Source organism: Pipistrellus hanaki (assembly GCF_964339955.1).
Source record: "Pipistrellus hanaki genome assembly, chromosome: 13".
NCBI lineage: Eukaryota > Metazoa > Chordata > Mammalia > Chiroptera > Vespertilionidae > Pipistrellus > Pipistrellus hanaki.
In genome coordinates this window covers 54,879,266-54,899,517 of record NC_140515.1, presented here as the reverse complement: position 1 = coordinate 54,899,517, position 20,252 = coordinate 54,879,266, and the positions used below count along the sequence as shown (strand labels likewise).

The 20,252-nt window shown below is 45.6% G+C and overlaps 1 protein-coding gene across 5 annotated transcripts; it reads right to left on the bottom strand.

Annotated features, from left to right (window-relative positions):
• Positions 1 to 158: 158 nt before the first annotated feature.
• Positions 159 to 19,906, bottom strand: LOC311632104 (zinc finger protein with KRAB and SCAN domains 7-like). Of its 5 annotated transcripts, XM_084903198.1 has the most exons (9): positions 19,823 to 19,906; positions 17,665 to 18,154; positions 15,822 to 15,990; positions 13,860 to 13,951; positions 12,681 to 12,807; positions 11,098 to 11,835; positions 7,626 to 7,713; positions 4,101 to 4,192; positions 159 to 289 (listed from the first exon to the last, which is right to left on the bottom strand). In XM_084903198.1, the coding sequence occupies exons 2-8, from the start codon at positions 18,034 to 18,036 to the stop codon at positions 4,120 to 4,122; spliced, it is 1,659 nt and encodes a 552-aa protein (XP_084759324.1). In that variant the 5' UTR covers positions 18,037 to 18,154; positions 19,823 to 19,906; the 3' UTR covers positions 159 to 289; positions 4,101 to 4,119. The 5 variants fall into 5 exon arrangements, with proteins under 5 accessions (XP_084759324.1, XP_084759326.1, XP_084759325.1 ...); XM_084903199.1 differs by lacking the exon at positions 159 to 289 and having other exon boundaries at positions 4,153 to 4,192; positions 7,640 to 7,713; XM_084903200.1 differs by lacking the exons at positions 159 to 289; positions 7,626 to 7,713 and having other exon boundaries at positions 4,125 to 4,192.
• Positions 19,907 to 20,252: the final 346 nt, after the last annotated feature.

Genomic DNA, 20,252 nt, shown 5'->3' with positions numbered 1-20,252 from the left:
ATGGCCTTCCGAGTCTTCTCTTCCTGTTCAGTGGAGCTTTCTAGATTTTGACTTCCTTGGCAATATCTCTGTGGAATTCTCTGGAATGCATGGAATTCTGATTTTTTCATGAATGACCCTTTGGGATCAATACCTCCTCAGTCCCAGTTGCACCATCGGACAGAAGAAACAGAAATCCGACATGTCACCTGTTCTCCATATTAGTGGAAGAAGGACTGTCCAAGGATAACAAGATGTGGTAGACCATAGTGTATCACATGGAGGAGTTAGTCTTCAAAGGCAAGGGGAACTGATTTAAAAAAAAAAAAAAAAAAAAAAAAAAAGATGAGAAAATGAGACTAGATATAGAGGCCAATGTAAAGGCTTATGAACCAATAGGCCCAGCAACAGGATGAGCAATGAGTGGTATGGAATCCAACCTGGTTTCTTTCTGTCTCATGTTCTAGTCCCAGCACTGGAGCCATCTAACTCCTAAGCTAGTCCCAAGAGAAAACGAACTGAAATATCCTTAGTTCCGTAGCTCAAACGACTAATCTTCAGATCATTTTGGCTTTTAGTTCTTGTTGGCCTATGCCCCCAGTGCCAGTGATACAGTGGCTGGCACAAAATAATTAGTTTCTCAAGGATTCTGTCTTAGGGTATGCCGAAGATTTCATTTTTGCTCTAATCCAGATAATAGGCATCTGTCTATCTGGGACTCTGTCTTGATAAGGGGTAACTTAATTCTTGCAATATTGGAACCAAGTCACATCATAGCCTTACTCTGCAGGCCTGGCCCATAACTGGATCCAGCTTTATGTGCAAATTCAGTCTGTCTACTTCGCTCCAAGTTATCACTCTGACAGACTGAGTCTTACTGGGTGAACCTGAGAAGCTGAAGAGTATTAGTTAGAGCACACCAGGAGAAAATCTCATAGGGCCTCCTTGTATGGCATTATGATAAAGTTTCTACAGATGGTAAAAGGGTGAAAGTAGGGGATAGTACAATCAAGAGGGGCTGATCATAAAACCGGGAATGATCAGGAATTTCCCTACAGATTTTTGTTTTTCATTTTTATTGAATTTATTGGGGTGACATTGGTTAATAAAATCATATAGGTTTCCGGTGTACCATTCTATAATACATCATTTGTCTATTGTATAGTATGTTCACCACCTCAAGTCAAGTTTCCTTCCATTACCATTTATCCCCCTGTGCCCTCTTCTACCTCCCTACATGTTTGATGTGAAACTCTTAACATATATGTAATCCTAGCAGACCTCAAAGCTAGAGGAGGTTGGGTCATAAAAGAAAACTGAAAAATGACTTCATGATACTAACATGACTAATTTTCCTTTTACTATGTTCCTTCCCAGCCTTGTCTATAATCATATTTATATAGTTATAAGTATAGTATAAATATAATCTTGCAACTTACTTCTTCCACTTAACTTTTTAAAGCATTTTTCCACATTGCTATTTAATCTTCCCAGGTGTCTTGCTGATCCCAAGCTCCCCATTTAGCTAGTACAGTATCTATTCTATCCTTAAAGGCTGCTATGAAAAAGATCAGTCTCCAGCCTTCTGGAGAGGGGCAGCCAGGGAAAATGTTAATAGCCAGATATTTACACAGCTCTGTCACAAAGCAATAAATACCATTATTGAATGCCCCCCAGCAAAAGACTGTTAATCACTGAATGTGTTCTCCCAAATTCGTATGTTGAAGCCCTAATCATAAGGTAACTATATTTGGAGAAGAGACCTCTAAGAAGGTAATTCAGGTAAAATGAGGCAATAAGGGTGGGGCCCTGATCTGATAGGACTAGTGTATCTTTATAGGAAGACCTATAAGCGCAATTTCACTTGCACTTCTATCCCTTCCCTGAAAGGCACAAAATGAGGAAAACCATGTGACCACACAGCAAGAAGGTAGCTATCTGCAAGCCAGGAAGTGTCCCCACCAGAAACCAAATCAGCTGGTCACCTTGACCTTGGACCTCCAGCCTCCAATACTGTGAGAAAATAAATGTCTAGTGTTTAAGCCACCCAGGCTGTGGTATTTTCTAACGGCAGCCCGAGCAGAATAAAAAAAAAAGTATGAACTATATCTATATTTATGGAGCTTACAATGGAGTAAATGACAAACCAATAAGAGAGCGAACTATAAATCTACAAAGTCCCCAATCAGGAGACATAGGGAGCCAGAGGAGGGAGTGATTACGAGGATGCTTAAAATGCTTGGGAAAAGGTGCTTTACAAAGGCTAAACTTTGGCGCTAGCAGGTTTGGCTCAGTAGATAGAGCATTGGCCTGTGGACTGAAAAGTCCCAGGTTCGATTCTGGTCAAGGACATGTAGCTTGGTTGCAGGCTCCTTCCCGGCGTGGTCCCTGATCAGGGCACATGCAGGAGAAACCAATTAATGTGTTTCTCTCACATCCGATATTTATCTCAGTCTTACACTCTCTCTAAAAATCAATGGAAAAATATCCTTGGGTAAGGATTTTTAAAAAAAAGGCTAAACTTTGGCTGAGTCCCGGAGGACAAGGAATTCTTTTCTTGATGTTTAGACAGGGACAGTGTAGTCAGAAATGAATGGGAGATTATACTATTACATAAAGCTTCATGAAGGCATGATTTCTGTTCATTTTGTTCACCAATGTATTTTTAGCACCTAGCCAGCACTGAAAATTTGTTGTTGTTGTTGAATGCATAAGTGAAGGAATTAAAGAATCAAGTTGCCTGAAATGATACCAGCCAGAACACTGAAATTATGAGGGGAAAATTTTGGATATGATTTGATGGTCAATAGGAAACATATTCTGAACAGAGGGAATGAAGTCTACCTTTGATTTTCTTTCCCCACTCCACAAAAGTATCCCAGTTTGTACGATAAATTTTGTATCGTGCTACCCAAAAATGAAATTAGAAAAAAAAATACTTTAGGAAGATTAGCCCAGATGGATGAAAGGTGAAAAAAAGAAGGAAAGAGGAAAGGAAATGAGTTAGGAGGCAACCTTAGAATGCACTATGGGGGACCATTAGGGGCCTGCCACTTAATGGGTGTCCAGTAAATGTTTGTTGAATAAATAAACACACAAATGAGACAGTGAGGTCCTAGGCTAGGAAAATGACAGGATCAGAGAACAATGAAGTCCAGCCGTTACAGGAAAGCATACACACAAGTCAGACAGAATCTAGAGGATGACTGAAGGAAAGAGTTCAAGGTCATCAGATCTAGGTCTGAATGGTAGCATCACTAAGAGAAACAGGGATGTGGGAAAACCCTTTTGAGACAAGAAGGAATATGTCAGGAATGCAAATTGGAGAATGATCAGACAACAACAGTCACAGAAATGTATAAACTTGCTATGATGGAGATCTTAGTTGGAAGGGCAGGTAGAAAGAAAGAGAAAATGCAATGTGCTGTACTGAAGCCCATGGTGGTTCGGAGGGACCTAGATCCACCAAGGAAGCAAGACTTGTCAGGAGATGAGGGAAGACTAGTTTGAGGAAGTTATATCAAAAGAAAACCTATCTTTCCTCAACCCACTGCATGGGAAATGCCCTTAGGAGTCCTGGAATCCCCAGAAACTAGGGCGGTGGGTCTTGGCTGGAGAAGTAGAAGGAGGGGCAGATGAGGCCAGAGGGCCAGCCGGACATTAAGGGTATCCAGGCAGCTGTGCACACAAGCACAGTCTCAAGATAACCAGCAAATGGACGAGGACCAATGAGTCCCCACAAATCTCTGACCCACAACTCCCTGAGATTGAGGGGTGAGAGTTCTAATCTCAGGACCACCTTTTTTTTTTTTTTTTTTTTTTTTAAATATATTTTATTGATTTTGTACAGAGAGGAAGGGAGAGAGATAGAGAGCCAGAAACGTCGATGAGAGAGAAACATCGACCAGCTGCCTCTTGCACACCCCCCACTGGGGATGTGCCCGCAACCAAGGTACATGCCCTTGACCGAAATCGAACCCGGGACCTTTCAGTCCCCAAGCCGACGCTCTATCCATTGAGCCAAACCAGTTTTGGCCTCAGGACCACCTTTTCATGTCAGGCTACAAGGAACCCACGATGGGCAGGATCCCGGCTCAGCGGACAGAGCGTTGTACTCTTACCTAGGGAGGTTGTATTCCTTCAATTCGCCAGGATAATCTTCCTGTTCAGGTCGCTCTGAGCAGTGGTCACGTGGTCCTTGGTTACTGATTCACTGCAATAGTGACGAATAAGAGGCAACACTTGAAAATAAATTCCAGAGAACCAGGTGAGTAAAATGTAAAAATTAAAAGGAAGGAAGAAAGAAAAAAAGAAAAGAAAAGAAGTAACAGGGACTATTCACTCTTAGAGAAAGGCCTAAGCCCTAAGCATAAAACAAAGGCTGATGGCATAACAGCAAACTGATAGATCTGACCATAAAAAAATTTCTGTACTTTAGAAAATGCAACAAAACCAATATAAACTAGAGTTGTCTAATACTGTCACTACTTGTGTATGTCTGTGTCCCTCCTAACATTCTCATGTGGCTCCCACCCAGAGCCTGGCATAAGGAGGGTTCGGTAAATGCTGTGTGATTTGAAAGGTTCAGCTAAACAAGTTCAGGACTCTGTCCAATTCCATCTAAGGTAGGAATGGTGAGATATACATCCTCCACACATGACCTTCACCACCCCTCCTCTGCCTGGTTCATCCCTCTTGTGCTCCATATTGTTTGAACACCATGGCGGTGTAGGTGTATTTGCATTCTTGGCACTTCTGTCTCAACAGGGCCAAAGAAGGGCCTAAATTCCCTAAGAGACTGACCTAGTCCAGTGGTCGGCAAACTCATTAGTCAACAGAGCCAATATCAATTGTACAATGATTGAAAATTTTTTTGAGAGCCAAATTTTAAAAACTTAAACTTCTTCTAACACCACTTCTTCAAAATAGACTCACCCAGGCTGTGGTATTTTGTGGAAGAGCCACATTCAAGGGGCCAAAGAGCTGCATGTGGCTCACGAGCTGTGGTTTGTTGACCACTGACCTAGTCCAACTACTCAGAGATTCTCAGAATGTCAGAGCTGGAAGGAACCCCACAGGCCACTTAGCTTTTTATCAAAATGTAGATTTGGGGAAACTGGAACTTAGAGTGGAGCTGGGACTCAAGTCCAAGTCTCCTGACAAATTTGAGTTCTATTACATCACCCTTACTCCCATCGCCAAACTCTACTACTCGAGGTCCAGAGGGCCCTCTTCCCCATACAAGCACACTTGTCTCTCTCCCTCTCTCTCTCTCTCTCTCTCTCTCTCTCTCTCTCTCTCCCCCCCCCTCTCTCTCTCTCTCCCCCCCCCTCTTCCCCCCCCCCCCCCGTCTCCTAGATAGTCATCCAGATACGCTCTCTTTCAGCTCTGATCCACACATTTTCTAGCAGACAAGATTCCTGTCCCCAGATGAACTAGTTTCAGAGTATAGGTCTCACTTGCCCAAGAGAGAAAAGCATCACTCATTCTCTCCTGTGCACAGCGGCTTCACTCTAGAGAGGATGTACCCAGCTGATCTCTTCCTTGGGTTGGTGAGGAAGTTCCTAATGGGGTCCTGAATCACGGTAAACAGATAGAAATGATTGAGTTCTCTGAGTGCTGTACTCCAAGTGGACACTCAGGGCAGTGTCCCCTCCCTTGGGTACTCCCCTTCCTAGGAAGCAATTGTCAGTAAGGATGATCATTCCTATTCTACATAATAAAAGGCTAATATGCAAATGACGGAATGGCGGAATGACCCCCAGGGGGCAGACACTCAATGCAGGAGCTGCCCCCTCGTGGTCAGTGTGCTCCCACAGGGGGAGCGCTGCTCAGCCAGAAGCCAGGCTCAGGGCTGGGAGGGCAGCGGCAGTGGTGGCAATGCTAAGGATGCCCAAACAATGGCTTAGGCCCACTAAGCCACCCGTCAGACATCCTCCCTGGGGGCTCCCAGACTGCTAGAGAGCCTGGGGCAGGATGAGAGACCACCCCCCAAGTGCATGAATTTCATGTACTGAGCCTCTAATTTTATTTTATTTTATTTTTTTAACATTGTTATTTTATCAGGTTATGTAAGAAATACTATTCCTTAATTGTTTCTGAAATTGAAGTCTTTTTACTCTACTCATTGAGCCTGGCAAAAAATGTTACAGGTCTCATTGTCACCACTGTAATAAAATTACTGTGATGGAGGCATAACCTGTGTCTCAGTGTAGCCACATTAACAAATTCCTGGACACCGTACACAAAAACAGGGCCCATTTTCATATAGAATGAGGCTTTAAGTCTCCAATTTTAAAGATGAGGAAATGAAGCACCCAGAGGTTGAATGATTTGTCCATGGTCACATGACTAGTGAGAGACAAGCCTTCTGTGTCCATCACACCATGGTCACTCCCTTTCAGCTGCTCCTTTTACATCCAAAAGTCTCCTCTCCGTGCAAAGTGCCTTCCACTAAGTTCTCTGCACTTCGGCTTTCCAAGAAAAGTTTGCAGAAGGGAGAAGAGAGAGGATCTTTGCTGAGTCAAGTGCCTTTAGAGACAGAAGCAATAATATGGTTTTGAAAGGATGCTAGAGGGAGATTTTTAAAATAACTACCCATCTCTTAGGATCACCAGGCCTCAACGTGAGTGTGTGTGTGTGTGTGTGTGTGTGTGTGTCCCCGCTCCAGATTCCCAGACTCTGCTTCTAAGTCCTCAAGCTTGTTCCGTTTCTTCCCTACCAGAATGTAGCTCTCTCTGCCTTGTACACAAACGAAACCCAGGAGCTGGCATTCTTGGGTAGGTGCTAAGTATTTGTTAAATGGGTGAATGAGTAGTAACCCTGGGCAAGACTCTGCCTTCCCCTCTGGGTCCGTTTCCTCACAGGAACTCAGGGGGATGGACGGGTGACCTAAGTCAAACACTCAAGGTTCTGGCTCCTTTGGGAGCCTGGGCTGGCTTCGACCGCTGTTACCTGGCGGCCGCACTGGCCAGGGGGTTGGGGGATGACACAGTTCTGTCAGTACCTGTAGCCAGGTCCGAGCGGGCAACCTCGCCCAGCTGGGGACGAAACCCAAAACAAAGGGAAAGTGCCCAATGAGGGGAGGAGGAGGCTCACGACGACCCTTGAGCTGCCGCACCCCAGTCTCCGCAGCGGCCGGTGTCCCCCGCACACACACACTCCCAGAACCCCGCCCCGCCCCGACCCCCACGCCAGGCTGCCACATACCCCTCGCCGAAAGCTCACATCGTGGAACAAAGCGCAGAAAGAATTACGTCATCGACACCCCACTAACTCGCACCCCAACCCTCTGGGAGGCTAGAGTCCTTTGTCCCTTCGCCAGGCAGTCTGTAAGCCAGCCCTCTGGCCCCGCCTCCCATCCGAGTTTTGCCCTCCTATTGGCTGGGAGGAGGAAAGGACTTGGAGGGCTCAGCCAATAGGAGGAGGACCCTGGAAGGGGTGGAGCCTGAGAGAGATTTGGGCAGGGAGCGGGGAGGAGCCACGCTACTGGGCGGCCAGGGGGCGCGCCTGGCACTGAGGCTCCCTGGCTGTCCCCGCAGCTCTGCTCTGGCTGCTGAGCAGGAAAGTCATCTTTCTTTCTACAGATCCCGCGCCTTTCGGTCTCAAAGCTAGGAGACTGTTTATCAGCAGCATATAAAAATTACTTTGGGGGGCCTACTATGTCAGTGTTCCAGGTTCTGCGGATCCAGTACAGGAGGGAAGGAAATGAACTCGCTGCTCCATGGAGCTTACCTGCAAGTCAGGGGAGACAATAATCAATGAAGACATAGAACTTGGTAGCAAGTAAGGGGAGGAAGAGGGAGATGGCGGTGGAACTGTGACGCAGGAGCGGAAGGAGGGAACATTAGGAAGCAAAGGCCTTACATCGGGAGGGGAGGGCACACATTTCTGACCATACGGGCTTTTGGATGTAACACACTTCTCTTGGGGAACTCCGTCTGTTTGAGGCTGTATCTCTCAAAGTATAAGGAACGATGAGAGGAAACTTCAAAAGGGTAAAAGTCCCCTAGCAGGTTTGACTCGGTGGATAGAGTGTGGGCTTGGGGACCCAGGTTCGCTTCCAATCAAGGAAACGTACCTTGGTTACAGACTCCTGCAGAAGGCAACCAATTGTTTCTCTCACATCGATGTTTCTCTGTCTTTCCCTCTCTCTTCTACTCTCCCTAAAAATCAATGGGAAGAAATCCTTGGGTGAGGATTTAAAAAAAAAGTGTAAAAGTGCATGGGACATACTACTGCAATGTATATTGCATTACAATTTATAGAATACTAGGTCAAACTTCATGCCATCATTTGACAACCTGATATATCTTACCAAAAATTAACAAAGAGGTAGAAATCTAAACAGCACAATCACTGAAGAAATCAAAATGTTGCTAATTTGTCCCTCCCAATTCACTCCTCCCCAAGAATGGATTACACCATTATTTTTACCCTTAAATAGAGTAATTCCCACATTATGCAAACTCTTTCAAAATACTTTGCAAAGCCAACGAAAGATTAATAAATTTCATCCAGTTCTGTACTTTTTAAAAAATCACCACAAACAAATGTGTTTTATACCAAAAGTGCAAAGAAACTTCATTTATTTGGAAACTTGTCAAGAATTATTACAAAAATAAATGATATGACCCATCAAGTTACACCAATAGATTTCTTTTAAAACGTGATAGAACTTAGCAGCCACTCTAATAATAATAATAAAAAAAATACAGTAATTACTATAGTGTGTACTATGTGCCAAGCACTGTTAAGTGCCTTACACTTATGAACTAATTTTATCCTAACATCACTGTGAGGTTGCTTCATTTTATTCATGGAAGAACTGAGATACAAGGAAACCAAGTGACTTGCTCAGGATCACACACCAACGAAAGTGATGGTTTCATGATTGAACCTCGAGTTCAAGGCACAAAATCTGAGTCCTTAACTACAATTCTACATTGCTTCTTCTAAAGACAGGAATGGAAGGAAACTTCATATACACTACAGAATATATATCAGAAACTAACAATGAAGTAACAGTAAGATTTCCAGGGGTACAAGAGGATATGAGGTCTTCGTATGTGATAGTCTATGATGAGATGCCACCTCCATCTCGAAAAGCTTCTAGTCTGGTGGTGGAGAGGGGTAGGTAGATTGTGCCCAATTTAAAGATGGTTCAATTGGAGAGTAAGTTTTTTAAATATTATTTGTTAACTCGTATATGAAAATTATTTTCTATATGCTAAAAGAAATATTTGCCATACCCAACCTCAAAGAACCTACAATAAATTGACATGAATGTATACACGTAAGGATTAAATTGAGAATAATTTACAAGGCAAATTAACAACAGTTGCACATTAAAGCAGCAACTAATTTAAAGTACTGAGGTCAAATGAGTAAGAGGAATGAAGAAGTGTCTGAAGAAGTCTTTCACAGATGAGCTGGATCTGAAGGGATCTAGAAATGAGATTGATCTGGAAGATTATGAGGAACATAGATCAGCAAATAGGAAAAAGAAAAGGTTTTCTGAGAAGGGAATACTAGTGATGGGGTCTAGACTGGAGAAGTTTAAAAAGTAAACAAAAAAAAAAGGTAAGGCCCTGGCCAGTTTGGCTCAGTGAATAGAGCATCAGCCTGCAGACTGAAGGGTTCCAGGTTCAATTCCAGTCAAGGGCACATGCCCGAGTTGTGGGCTCGATCCCCAGTGGGAGATATACAGAAGGCAGCCAATCCACGATTCTCTCTCATCATTGATGTTTCTCACTTGTTTGCTTCCTTCCTCTCTTAAATAAGTCAACAGAAAAATTTCCCCTGATGAGGGTTAACACAACAAAAAAAGTAGGTAAGGAGGTATACAGGCAAGAGAAAGTAAATACTGAATCATGCGTCGGCCTGCGGATTGAAAGGTCCCGTGTTCGATTCCGGTCAAGGACATGTACCTTGGTTGCGGGCACATCCCCAGTAGGGGGTGTGCAAGAGGCAGCTGGTGGATGTTTCTCTCTCATCGATGTTTCTAGCTCTCTATCCCTCTCCCTTCTTCTCTGTAAAAAATCAATAAAATACATTTTATTAAAAAAAAGAATGAATCAGTGTCTTGGAGAGTAACTTTATAAAATAGGAGAGGTGTGCCGAAGCTGTTTTGGCTCAATGGATAGAGCATCAGCCTGCGGACTGAAAGGTCCCAGGTTCGATTCTGGTCAAGGGCATGTACCTTGGTTGCGGGAACATCCCCAGTTGAGGGTGTGCAGGAGATGGCTGATAGATGTTTCTAACTTTCTATTTCTCTCCCTTCCTCTCTGTAAAAAATCAATAAAATATATTTTGGAAAAACAAAACAAAAATAAAATAAAATAAAATAGGGAAGGTGGAATAGAATAAGAAAGATATAATCTCTGTTCTTAAAAAACATGATATAATCATGGAGTGCATACTGAAGAAATGAGATACATTTCTAAACAGTTGAAAGAAAGAGAAAGAGAAGAGAGGGAGGAAGGAAAAAAGAAGAGAGGGAAACAGGAAGGAAGAAGGGACGGAGGGAGAGGAAAACCCAACAAGTAAAAGGAAAGTGTAGTCACACTTTCCCAATAGTGGAGGACTGCATTGTTCCTCCCTCTCCACCTTCATGACCCAACAGACAGCGTTTAGGGAATAGCTCACTTTGATGAATGGTTCCAAGAGGGAATCAGGGTAAACATCCTTCTTATAAAGAAAGCTTAATTCAAAGTTCCTTGCTCTGTCTTTTAGAAACTTACACCTAAGAACCTGATGAAGCCAAACCTCAGAGCTTCTCTCGAGTGTGAGTTCGATAGTGGTGATTAAGAGTAGAGAGCTGACTGAAGGCTTTTCCACACTCAATACATTCATAGGGCTTCTCCCCGGTGTGAATTCTCTGATGTGCAATGAGGTGTGACTTTCGACCGAAGGATCTGCCACACTCATTGCATTTATAGGGCTTTTCACCTGTGTGAAGTCTCTGATGTCGAATAAGGTTACTATTCTGACGAAAGGCCTTGCCACACTCATTGCACTCAAAAGGCTTTTCTCCAGTGTGAATTCTCTGATGGTCAATAAGATCTCTTTTAGAAGATAAACCTTTCCCACACTCGTTGCAATTGTAAGGTTTCTTACCAGTGTGAAGTGCTTGGTGTCGGAGAAGATATGTATTCCGAGAAAAGGCTGCTCCACACTTAATGCATTCATAAGGCTTCTCCCCCGTATGGGTTCTCAGGTGGTCATAGAGTTTGTAACTCACACTGTAAGCTTTCCCACATTCATTACACTTATACGGTTTCTCTCCATTATGGAATCTCTGGTGTTGAATGAGATTGGACATGTGTCGATAGGTCTTTTCACACTTGCTGCATTCATAGGGCTTTTCCCCTGTGTGGGTTCTGAGATGAGCCATGAGCTGAGACGTCTGCCTAAAGGCCTTGCCACACTCATTACATACAAAGGGCTTCTCTCCAGTGTGGATTCTCTGATGGTTAGTGAGGTGTGTACTTCTATTGAAAGTTCTGCCACATTCATCACATTGATAGAATTTCTGTGCCTTCAAAACTTGAAATTCTGTAGGACTACAAGACAGATTCTTGTGTTCACCAAGATCCTTATACTCATCACATCCATCTTCTGTAGATTTGTTTTTATCCTCACATGTTCTTTCCAGTAAACCACTTTCTAGTCTGCTCCCTTCCTCCTCTGAGGGTTGTGATTCTAGCTTTATTAAAATTTCTTCACAGGCATTTCCAGCTTCTGGTCCCCCAGGAGCCATCCCATACAGGCCTCCTGATGTCCCATCAGGTGACTCTGTTCCTTTGGAAATTTCCTGCTTTGGAGGCAACTCTGAATTTTCCATCTGAGTCTTACCTGATTTGGAAAGAAAGAAGAAAAAAGCATTTCTTATCCTATTGAGGCAAAAGCATCATCAGGAGTCTATTTACATGAAAAAGCCTTCACATAAGAAATAAGGTAATAAATTGAAAACAAGAGAAAAAAGTCAGAAATAGCTCAAATTTTTCTTCCTGGACAAAAGGGGAAAGGTCAGTGCAGGAAGATGGATAAAGATCTATCAGGACAGAGAGATACTGAACAACAACACATCAAATGAGGAGGAAAAGTGAAAGGTCAGAGACCAAAGCTGAAATGATGCATGGGGAAAAGGCAAGCCATTAGGAGCCACAGCAACCAGAAAGCAACTGGGAACAAAGTCTAATTGAGAAGGAGCCATGAGGGGAGAAAAGATTCAGTGAAAACAATGGATATCAGTTGGAGGAGATATGTAGGGAGCCAGCTGTGTTATGCCCCTAATTCAACAGTGTAAAAACTCATTTCCTTTTGTTGCTCAGGCTCCTAGGCTCCTCATTCTCAATGAGGCCCCACTTTCCGAAGTTTGGTCTAGCTGGTCAGTTTGTACAGATTTCCTATCCCTTTAGCCTTATTGTAAGTAACATAACTCATCACTTACAATAACTTGAGTGCTCTCTAATCCTTATAAATACAAACTCTAACTAAACCACCCTAGCTCAATCCATTGTAAGGTAAAGAGAATGTTGAAAATTGTTCATGCTGGGTGATGCGCTCAGAGAGGTTCAATGTATTGTTCTGTTTTGTCTATGTTGTAATTTTTCATAATAAAAGTTTAAAAAGAAAAAATTGAGCGAAGAAAATGTGAAGGATGCAGATGCTAAGTTCCAGGGACACAGAATCATTACCCAGTGAGGCCATGCTGCAGTCCATTTCCAGCATGATGTTCCGGTTCGGGGCTTTCTGACTCAGTGACGGGTCTTCCAACTTCTGTTCAGTGTAGTCCACAGACAGGAACTTGTACACTGCAGACCCCTACAATGACAAGCTTCTATTGCTCAAGAGATATTCCCACCCTGAAGGGTGGAGTCATCAGAGATACCAAGAGCACACGGTAAAAGCCCTGGTGGGTAAAGAGGTGAAGGAGGAAGAAGCTGGGATGACATATCTAAAAGGACAGGTTCAGGGCCAGAGAGAGTCCATGAACTCAGGAAGTGGCACCACGCTCCAAGGGAAGCAAGAAGGTTGGAAGCCAGAGGAGCAGTTTCAGAATGATCCAGTGCCCCTAAGATAAGCTCTAGCTCAGTGGTTCCCAACCTTTCTTTGGTCATGACCCACTTAAGCATCTCTAAAATCCTAATGCCCATCCTGTGACATATAATTCCTATTTTTTTTAAAAATGAACTCTTATTCACGTGGAGAAAGCCTAAAAAGGCCATTAACTTGGTCTAAACAAGCTTCCAAAGAACTTGGCATCCATGAAAGAGGAAAATCAAAGAACAAAAGAATAGCTGAAGTACTGAAAAAGAAATCGCTAAGAAATTGTTAAAAAAAAAAAAAAATATGAAGTGATATGAACAAAATAGCAATTAGCCAGTTTGGCTCAGTGGCTAGAGCAGACTGTAGGGTCCCGGGTTCAATTCTGGTCAAGGGTATGCGCCTCAGGTGCAGGTGCCTCCCTAGTCTGGGCCCTAGTCAGGGCTCATGCAGGTAGCAACTAATCAATGTGTTTCTCTCACATTGATATTTCTCTGTCATTGATATTTCTCTGTCCCTCTCTCTTCCAATATCTCTAAAATCAAGGGAAAATATCTTCAAGTGAGGATTTAAAAAAAGCAAAGTTTTATAAAACATATATGAGAGAACTGCAATGCATAAATATGTCACAACACATATTTATACACTCTAAAGTCTCTAGGGCCATAAGAAATGCAAAAAAATCACTGTTAATAACTCATTCTCAAATTGTCCCCCCTTAAAAATCAAATTGCCCCTCTGTGTCCCATGTTGGGAACCACTGCTCTAGCTACCGGTATTCTGGGCCTCAGACTCAGGAACTCACAAAAGACAGACAGAACCAAGCTCACCTGGGGCCTGACCATCTGAAGCACAGTTTCTGCTGCTTGGTCTCCTATGTTCCTCACTTGGGGAAGGGAAGACACTGGGGAAGCACAATGAGCTGAAGGAGGAAAGAAATTATGAGTGGACAAGCCCTGCCCTTGGCTTTAAGAAGGTCAGTATCCCACCGAGTGGATTCAAGAAGACCCAGGCAACTCCACACAGTTTCTCATCCCTTGTCCATCCGTTATCCTAAGTGTGCTGTGAATTTTCCAAGGAGAGTGAAGTAGCAGGACCCTGGTCAAATTGAAAACTGATCTGCCAGTCCTCACTCTCTTCAACCTCTCATAAGGAAGCTATACTTTTTTTAAAAATATATTTTATTGATTTTTTTACAGAGAGGAAGGGAGAGAGATAGAGAGTTAGAAACATTGATGAGAGAGAATCATTGATCAGCTGCCTCTTGCACATCCCTACTGGGGATGTGCCCACAACCAAGGTACATGCCCTTGACCAGAATCGAACCTGGGACCTTTCAATTCGCTGGCTGATGCTCTATCCACTGAGCCAAACTGGTCTCAGCAGGAAGCTATACTTCTGACGACTTCCTCTCCACATGGCTTCCCTAGCACCAGCCTCACCCGATTTCTCCCTTAGATCTCTGGCCCCTCATTCTCTTTCTGGTCTGCCCTCTCATTTGGACACTCCAGGAGCACAGACGGTAGTGCTTTCCTTTTCTCTCTGTCAGAGATCTCACCAACTCTCCCTGTTCTAATTGTGCTCTTAAGTTCTCAGTTCTTTCCTAGATCCCGTTCACAAGCTTCCAGTTGCTTGGACATTTCATTTGCTGCCCCAGAATTCTTAAGTTCAGTATCTCAACTGTGTGTTCTTAATATCTTCCTTTCCTAAGTTCTGTCAATGATTCCAGACATTGTCCAAAACCCTCTCATTGCCCCTCTTCTCCCTTACCCCATGGATTTTCCCTTCACAGTGCCTGTTGAATCTATCACTTTCCACTCCATTCAACTCGCTCAGGCAATAATCACCTCACATCTATTCTCCTACACTAGCCTCCTACTAAAGCTTCCCACCACTGGCTTACTTTTTGGATCAGTATGCTTACATGTGCCAGAGTAATTGTCCTAAACTTCTTACCCTTAACTCTAAGGCCTTGTACAAACAAACCCTAGGCTCTCAAATGCAGTCCTCCTTGACCCTAGGGTCCAAGGATTAACCACCTCAGTCTGTTTATATTCTCTACTAGGTGTCCTCCTCCCTAAAGTTTCTCAAGCCCTAGCCAGTTTTGCTCAGTGGGTAGAGCATCAGTCTGCGGACTAAAGGGCCCCGGGTTCTATTCCGGCCAAGGGCACGAGCCCAGGTTGTGGGCTCAATCCCTAGTGTAGGGCATTCAGAAAGCAGCCAAGCAATAATTCTCTCTCCTCATTGATGTTTTTTCCCCCTCTCCCTCGCCCTTCCTCTCTGAAATCATTAAAAATATATTAAAGGAAAATTTCTCCTTGATTTTCCACTATCCAACACTACTGCTATCTCATTCATGAAGCATCCATCCCGTACCCACACCAGATCACCATTAACAATGTCCACATGATCTTGCTTACAATTAACAATGTCCACATTGCTCATTTGTGATGGAATCAAATGCCTGAGAATACATATCACTCATGTCTCTTATGAGATTGGCTCTTACACCATGACCGACTCTCTGCCTAGTTGGTAACTAAATGGCTCTTTAAAAGCACAGTGACGGTATACTACATACTATCGCTGCTGCTAACAGTGCCTTTGCCATGACAAAAACTTGCTAAATACATTAATGATTAAAGAATAAGCAAAAGGAACAGAAAAAGTCTCTATGGAGGGAAGACAGGGCAGGGCAAAGGATTCCAATAAGGTGGAGATGTAGAGATGAAGGAAAAGTGATTCCAGAAGAGAGAAGAGAGGTGTGACGCCAGGGCTGGAGAGGAGCGTACCAGAGTGCCCATTGGGGAGGCAGTATGCCCCTGCGACATGAGGAGGCCCCAAGTGGGCTCCAGGGGCCGCACCGTTACTGAGGAGTGATGTAGAAAGAGATTCTTCTGTTGCACTCAAGGCTGTCATCTCCTCCAAATGCAATTCCTGTTTCTGTGCTGGAGCTGAAACCTAGAGACAAGGAAATACAATTGGGTTCAGGAGACAATCCCTGAAGGTACAGACTCCAAAACCTCTAAAAAGCACCCAGGAAAGAAAGCCAAGGAAAGGAAGAGCCATAGTATCTTTCCAGCCCCACCACTATAGCCTACTAGGGGAAGGAACTGTCTAAGCAGTATCTGCAGCCTTAAATCCTCATCCTTCTGTTGACTTCCTGTTAGAAGCTTAAAGATCAGATTATATAACCACTTTCCCTCTGTGTCATTCCTTACACACAAATTGCTTTAAGAATCATCTAGGAAAAGGAGGCAGGAGAGCAATTCAGTACACTCCCTAGGACCTAAGCCTATAGAAGAGACCAAACAGAAGTACCAAAAAACTCAAGAATGACAGCTGCGTATATCTGTATGTGCACAAATAACTCTACTGAGGCTGACAGCTGAAGCAATATCCCAAGAACGGTGGCTGACCAACCTCAAAAGAGCTTTCCCAATTTCTCTCCGCAAAAGTACCTCCTCTTCAGAGAAACCATCCCTGACCACACGGACAAAGCAAAGACAGTCACTCTCCCCAATTACCTGATTATATTTCCTGTTGCATGTTATTAATCTCTATATTACCCTATTTACACCTTTACTGTATATGTCTCCCCAATGAAACAAAAGCTTTTTGTCTTGACCACTAACTCCTAGAACAATGCTGGGCCCAGGATTATATGCAAACTCAGTTTTCAATAGGAACTTCCTCAATAGTTCATAGTAAGAAGTCAAATAGAACCAGATAACATCAATTTGTAGAGACTTTAAGAATATCTCAAAGCATAGACCTTTTCTTTCCAGCTCCTCACAATCTCATGATTACTATTTTTACCAGCATTTGGAACAGAAAATCTAAAACATCTGAATAAATCACGTTTATAAGCTCATTCACTCTGCATATACATAGTACATCAGAAGAATATAACTGTTCCTGCCGAAACCGGTTTGGCTCAGTGGTAGAGCGTTGGTCTGTGGACTGAAAGGTCCCAGGTTCGATTCCGGTCAGGGGCATGTAAGTTGGTTGCGTGCACATCACCTGTAGGGGGTGTGCAGGAGGCAGCTGGTCGATGTTTCTCTCTCATTGACGTTTCTAGCTCTCTATCTCTCTCCCTTCCTCTGTAAAAAATCAATAAAATATATTAAAAAAAAAAAAAAAGAATATAACTGCTCCTTTGATAAACCATAATGGACTTGCCCAATTGGGTTACATCTGCTGATGGGAGGGAACTTGCTTCTTTACTATAATACATCTCTCTCCGGTGTGTGGGACAGGAGGCTCCCTGGGGTCTGTGGTAACCAGGTTCTGCACTGGGCAGATCTTATAAATGGGAGTTATAGTTCTCTTTTGAAATACATGTTTTTATTGATTTTAGAGAGTTCCTGCATTCTAACCAATGTGCAGATCCTCTACTGCCCGAGTGCTGTGTGATCTCCAGGCTGGAGCTGGGCTCACAAAACACTATTTCACAAAGTGACTCACAGCTTGGCTGCAATCTGCATTTCTGTCCATGGCTTGGAGCACAAACAGAAGTGTATGTCTGTCTCAGGAACCCTAAGAGCAAACCAGCCTAGGGCCTAAGGAATGGAGAACGCCTATTCCCAAGCTAACCTGAGCATTAGAGAATGGTTCTAGATGCCAGCTACTTACCTTTCCTGATCCACTGAGGTGTCTCTGGAAATCCTCCACCACAGCCACGGCTTCCTCGCCACTCTTGGGGTGATGCAGCTGCACCCAGGTCCGGAGCTGGCCGGGCAGGATGCTCAGGAACTGCTCCAGCACCAGCAGCTCCAGGATCTGCTCCTTGGTGTGCACCTCTGGCATCAGCCACCAGCGGCAGAGCTCCCGGAGCCGGCTCAGCGCCTCCTGGGGCCCCGACATCTCGTGGTAGTACAGCTGCCTGAAGTGCAGCCGGAAAATTTCACATACGGGAGGGTGGTTCTTCTGGAGACTGCAGCCTGGCCCCCAGGTCTGGCTCCCTGGCTCCTGCTTCTGGAGCACAGCACTCCCCGGGGTGGCCATTGTGACCCCCAAGAGAAGCTTGTTCCAGCAGCAGTCTGTCTGATTAAAACGATGGTCTATAATTCAGGTCCCAGGAAACGTTTTTCAAAGTTGGGGTCTAGGGTGAGAGGATTGTCACCTACAGAAACATAAGAGAGAAAGCAAAGTCCTTGAAGTATTCAGGCTGATAACAGACCCTTCACAAAGCTGCAGAAAAAGAGAGCGAGCGCACAACCGGGGCAGTCTAAGCATCCTTCCAAGTGACTTACCTTCTTAAACTTTCGGTGGCTCCCTAGAAGATAAAACCTAAATACCTACACTTAGCACTCTCGGCCCTTCACAACAGTCTTAGACCTCTGTTCTAGCCATACTCTCTACCACTCTCCCCCGGTACCCTGCTTAGAAAGATAACAATGATCTTCAAATGTGGGAAATGCAAGATGATTCCAAGGGCACATAAGAAAACACTAAGTTGCCGAAACTGGTTTGGCTCAGTGGATAGAGTGTCCGTCTGCAGACTGAAAGGTCCTGGGTTCGATTCTGGTCAAGGGCATGTACCTTGGTTGTGGGAACATCCTCAGTAGGGGGTGTGCAAGAGGCAGCTGATCGATGTTTCTCTCTCACCGATGTTTCTAACTCTCTATCCCTCTCTCTTCCTCTCTGTGAAAAATCAATAAAATATGTTTAAAAAAAGAGAAAAAAAATCACTAAGTTATTACTTAACTCATTTTTAGTGCATGTTTTATAATGGTAAACGAATGAATGTGGTTCATTTAGCTAATACTGAAATAGGAGGAAAACTTTTATTCAGTTTATATTAGGGTAAAACTTTGAAAATCAGCACTTTAGTGGCAACTAGGGCACCTGTGCTCTGCTTCCAATTCCAATTCTGCAACTGGGTACCCTGGGTAAGCAACTTCTCTCTAGGTCTCAATTTCTTTATAAACGATGAAAATAACCTGTGAACTCCTGGCGCCCATACAAAAAGCATGGCCATTTCCCGTTTCCTTTACTGTTCCGAATGCTCAGCAGCTTATCTCATCTGGATTTTGCGTGAACAAGTCACACGCCACGTTTGAAATCCCCGCAGCGTCTGACCGACCTCTGAAGCTTCGCCTGGTGTCCCAGGGCAGAGCTGGGCAAACACCTATCTGCACTTTGCGCTCGACCAGGCGTCCGGGACGCCACTCCCCTGGCCACGTCTGCCTGGTGCATCGCTCACCCGCAGGGCCCGGCTCCGGGGCGGCACCGCTGGTCAGGGGGATGCGACAAAGGGGAGGCTGCTTCTGGGCGCCACAGGGATGGCACCGCGGCCGCGGGGCGAAGCATGGGCCTGGCCAGCGTGGCCGACTGGGGCTGTGGGCGGCCGCGGCTCCAGGCTAACGACCCCGGCCCGGGCGGCCCCCCCCCCGTCCCCCTCCCCGGGCGGCCCCCCCCCGTCCCCCTCCCCGGGAGGCCCCCCCCCGTCCCCCGCCCCGGGCGGCCCCCCCGTCCCCCTCCCGGGCGGCCCTCCGTCCCCCTCCCCGGCCGCCCCCCCCCGTCCCCCTCCCCGGGCGGCCCCCCCGTCCCCCGCCCCGGGCGGCCCCCCCGTCCCCCGCCCCGGGCGGCCCTCGGTCCCCTTCCCCGGGCGGCCCCCCCGTCCCCCGCCCCGGGCGGCCCCCCGTCCCCCGCCCCGGGCGGCCCTCCGTCCCCTTCCCCGGGCGGCCCTCCGTCCCCTTCCCCGGGCGGCCCCCCCGTCCCCCGCCCCGGGCGGCCCCCCCGTCCCGCTCCCGGGCAGCCCCTCGTTCCCCGCCCCCGGTCCACTCACTGGGAGTACCGCTGCGGCGCACAACACCCTAGTTGCCGGCAGAAGCAAAAAATAAAAATAAAAAATAAATAAATAAATAAATAAAATGGCCGAGCCGGAAGCGAGATGACCCACTTCCGGTCGCTCCGGGAACCCGGAAGTCTCGGCCCGGAAGGTGGGCTCGCACGCGCCCCGCAGCCGGGAGAGAGGCGGCCGCTTGGTTGCCATGGCTACTCGCTCCCCAGCTGAGCCCACCTCCGCCGGGGGAGCGGCGCGGGGCCTCAGGCTGCGTGTGCGGCTCTCAGACCATGCTAGCTCACGGGGACCAGACGCACCCTAGCCCTGTCCCTTCCCCTCCGGGTGGCCCTGGGAGACATACCAACCTGTGAGTCCTGATACCCAACCACCTAGAAAATGCAGAGCAGTGTGTGCCACGGGGGGTCTGTGAGCA

Bases quoted from the DNA above. Each gene is read 5' to 3' on its own strand.
- LOC311632104 (XM_084903196.1), bottom strand. From the start codon at position 18,036: ATGGCCACCCCGGGGAGTGCTGTGCTCCAGAAGCAGGAGCCAGGGAGC. The intron at 15,991-17,664 runs GTAAGTAGCTGG...CCTTGTCTCTAG, and splicing joins ACCTCAGTGGATCAGGAAAG to GTTTCAGCTCCAGCACAGAA. The intron at 13,952-15,821 runs GTACGCTCCTCT...TTCCTCCTTCAG, and splicing joins CCTCCCCAATGGGCACTCTG to CTCATTGTGCTTCCCCAGTG.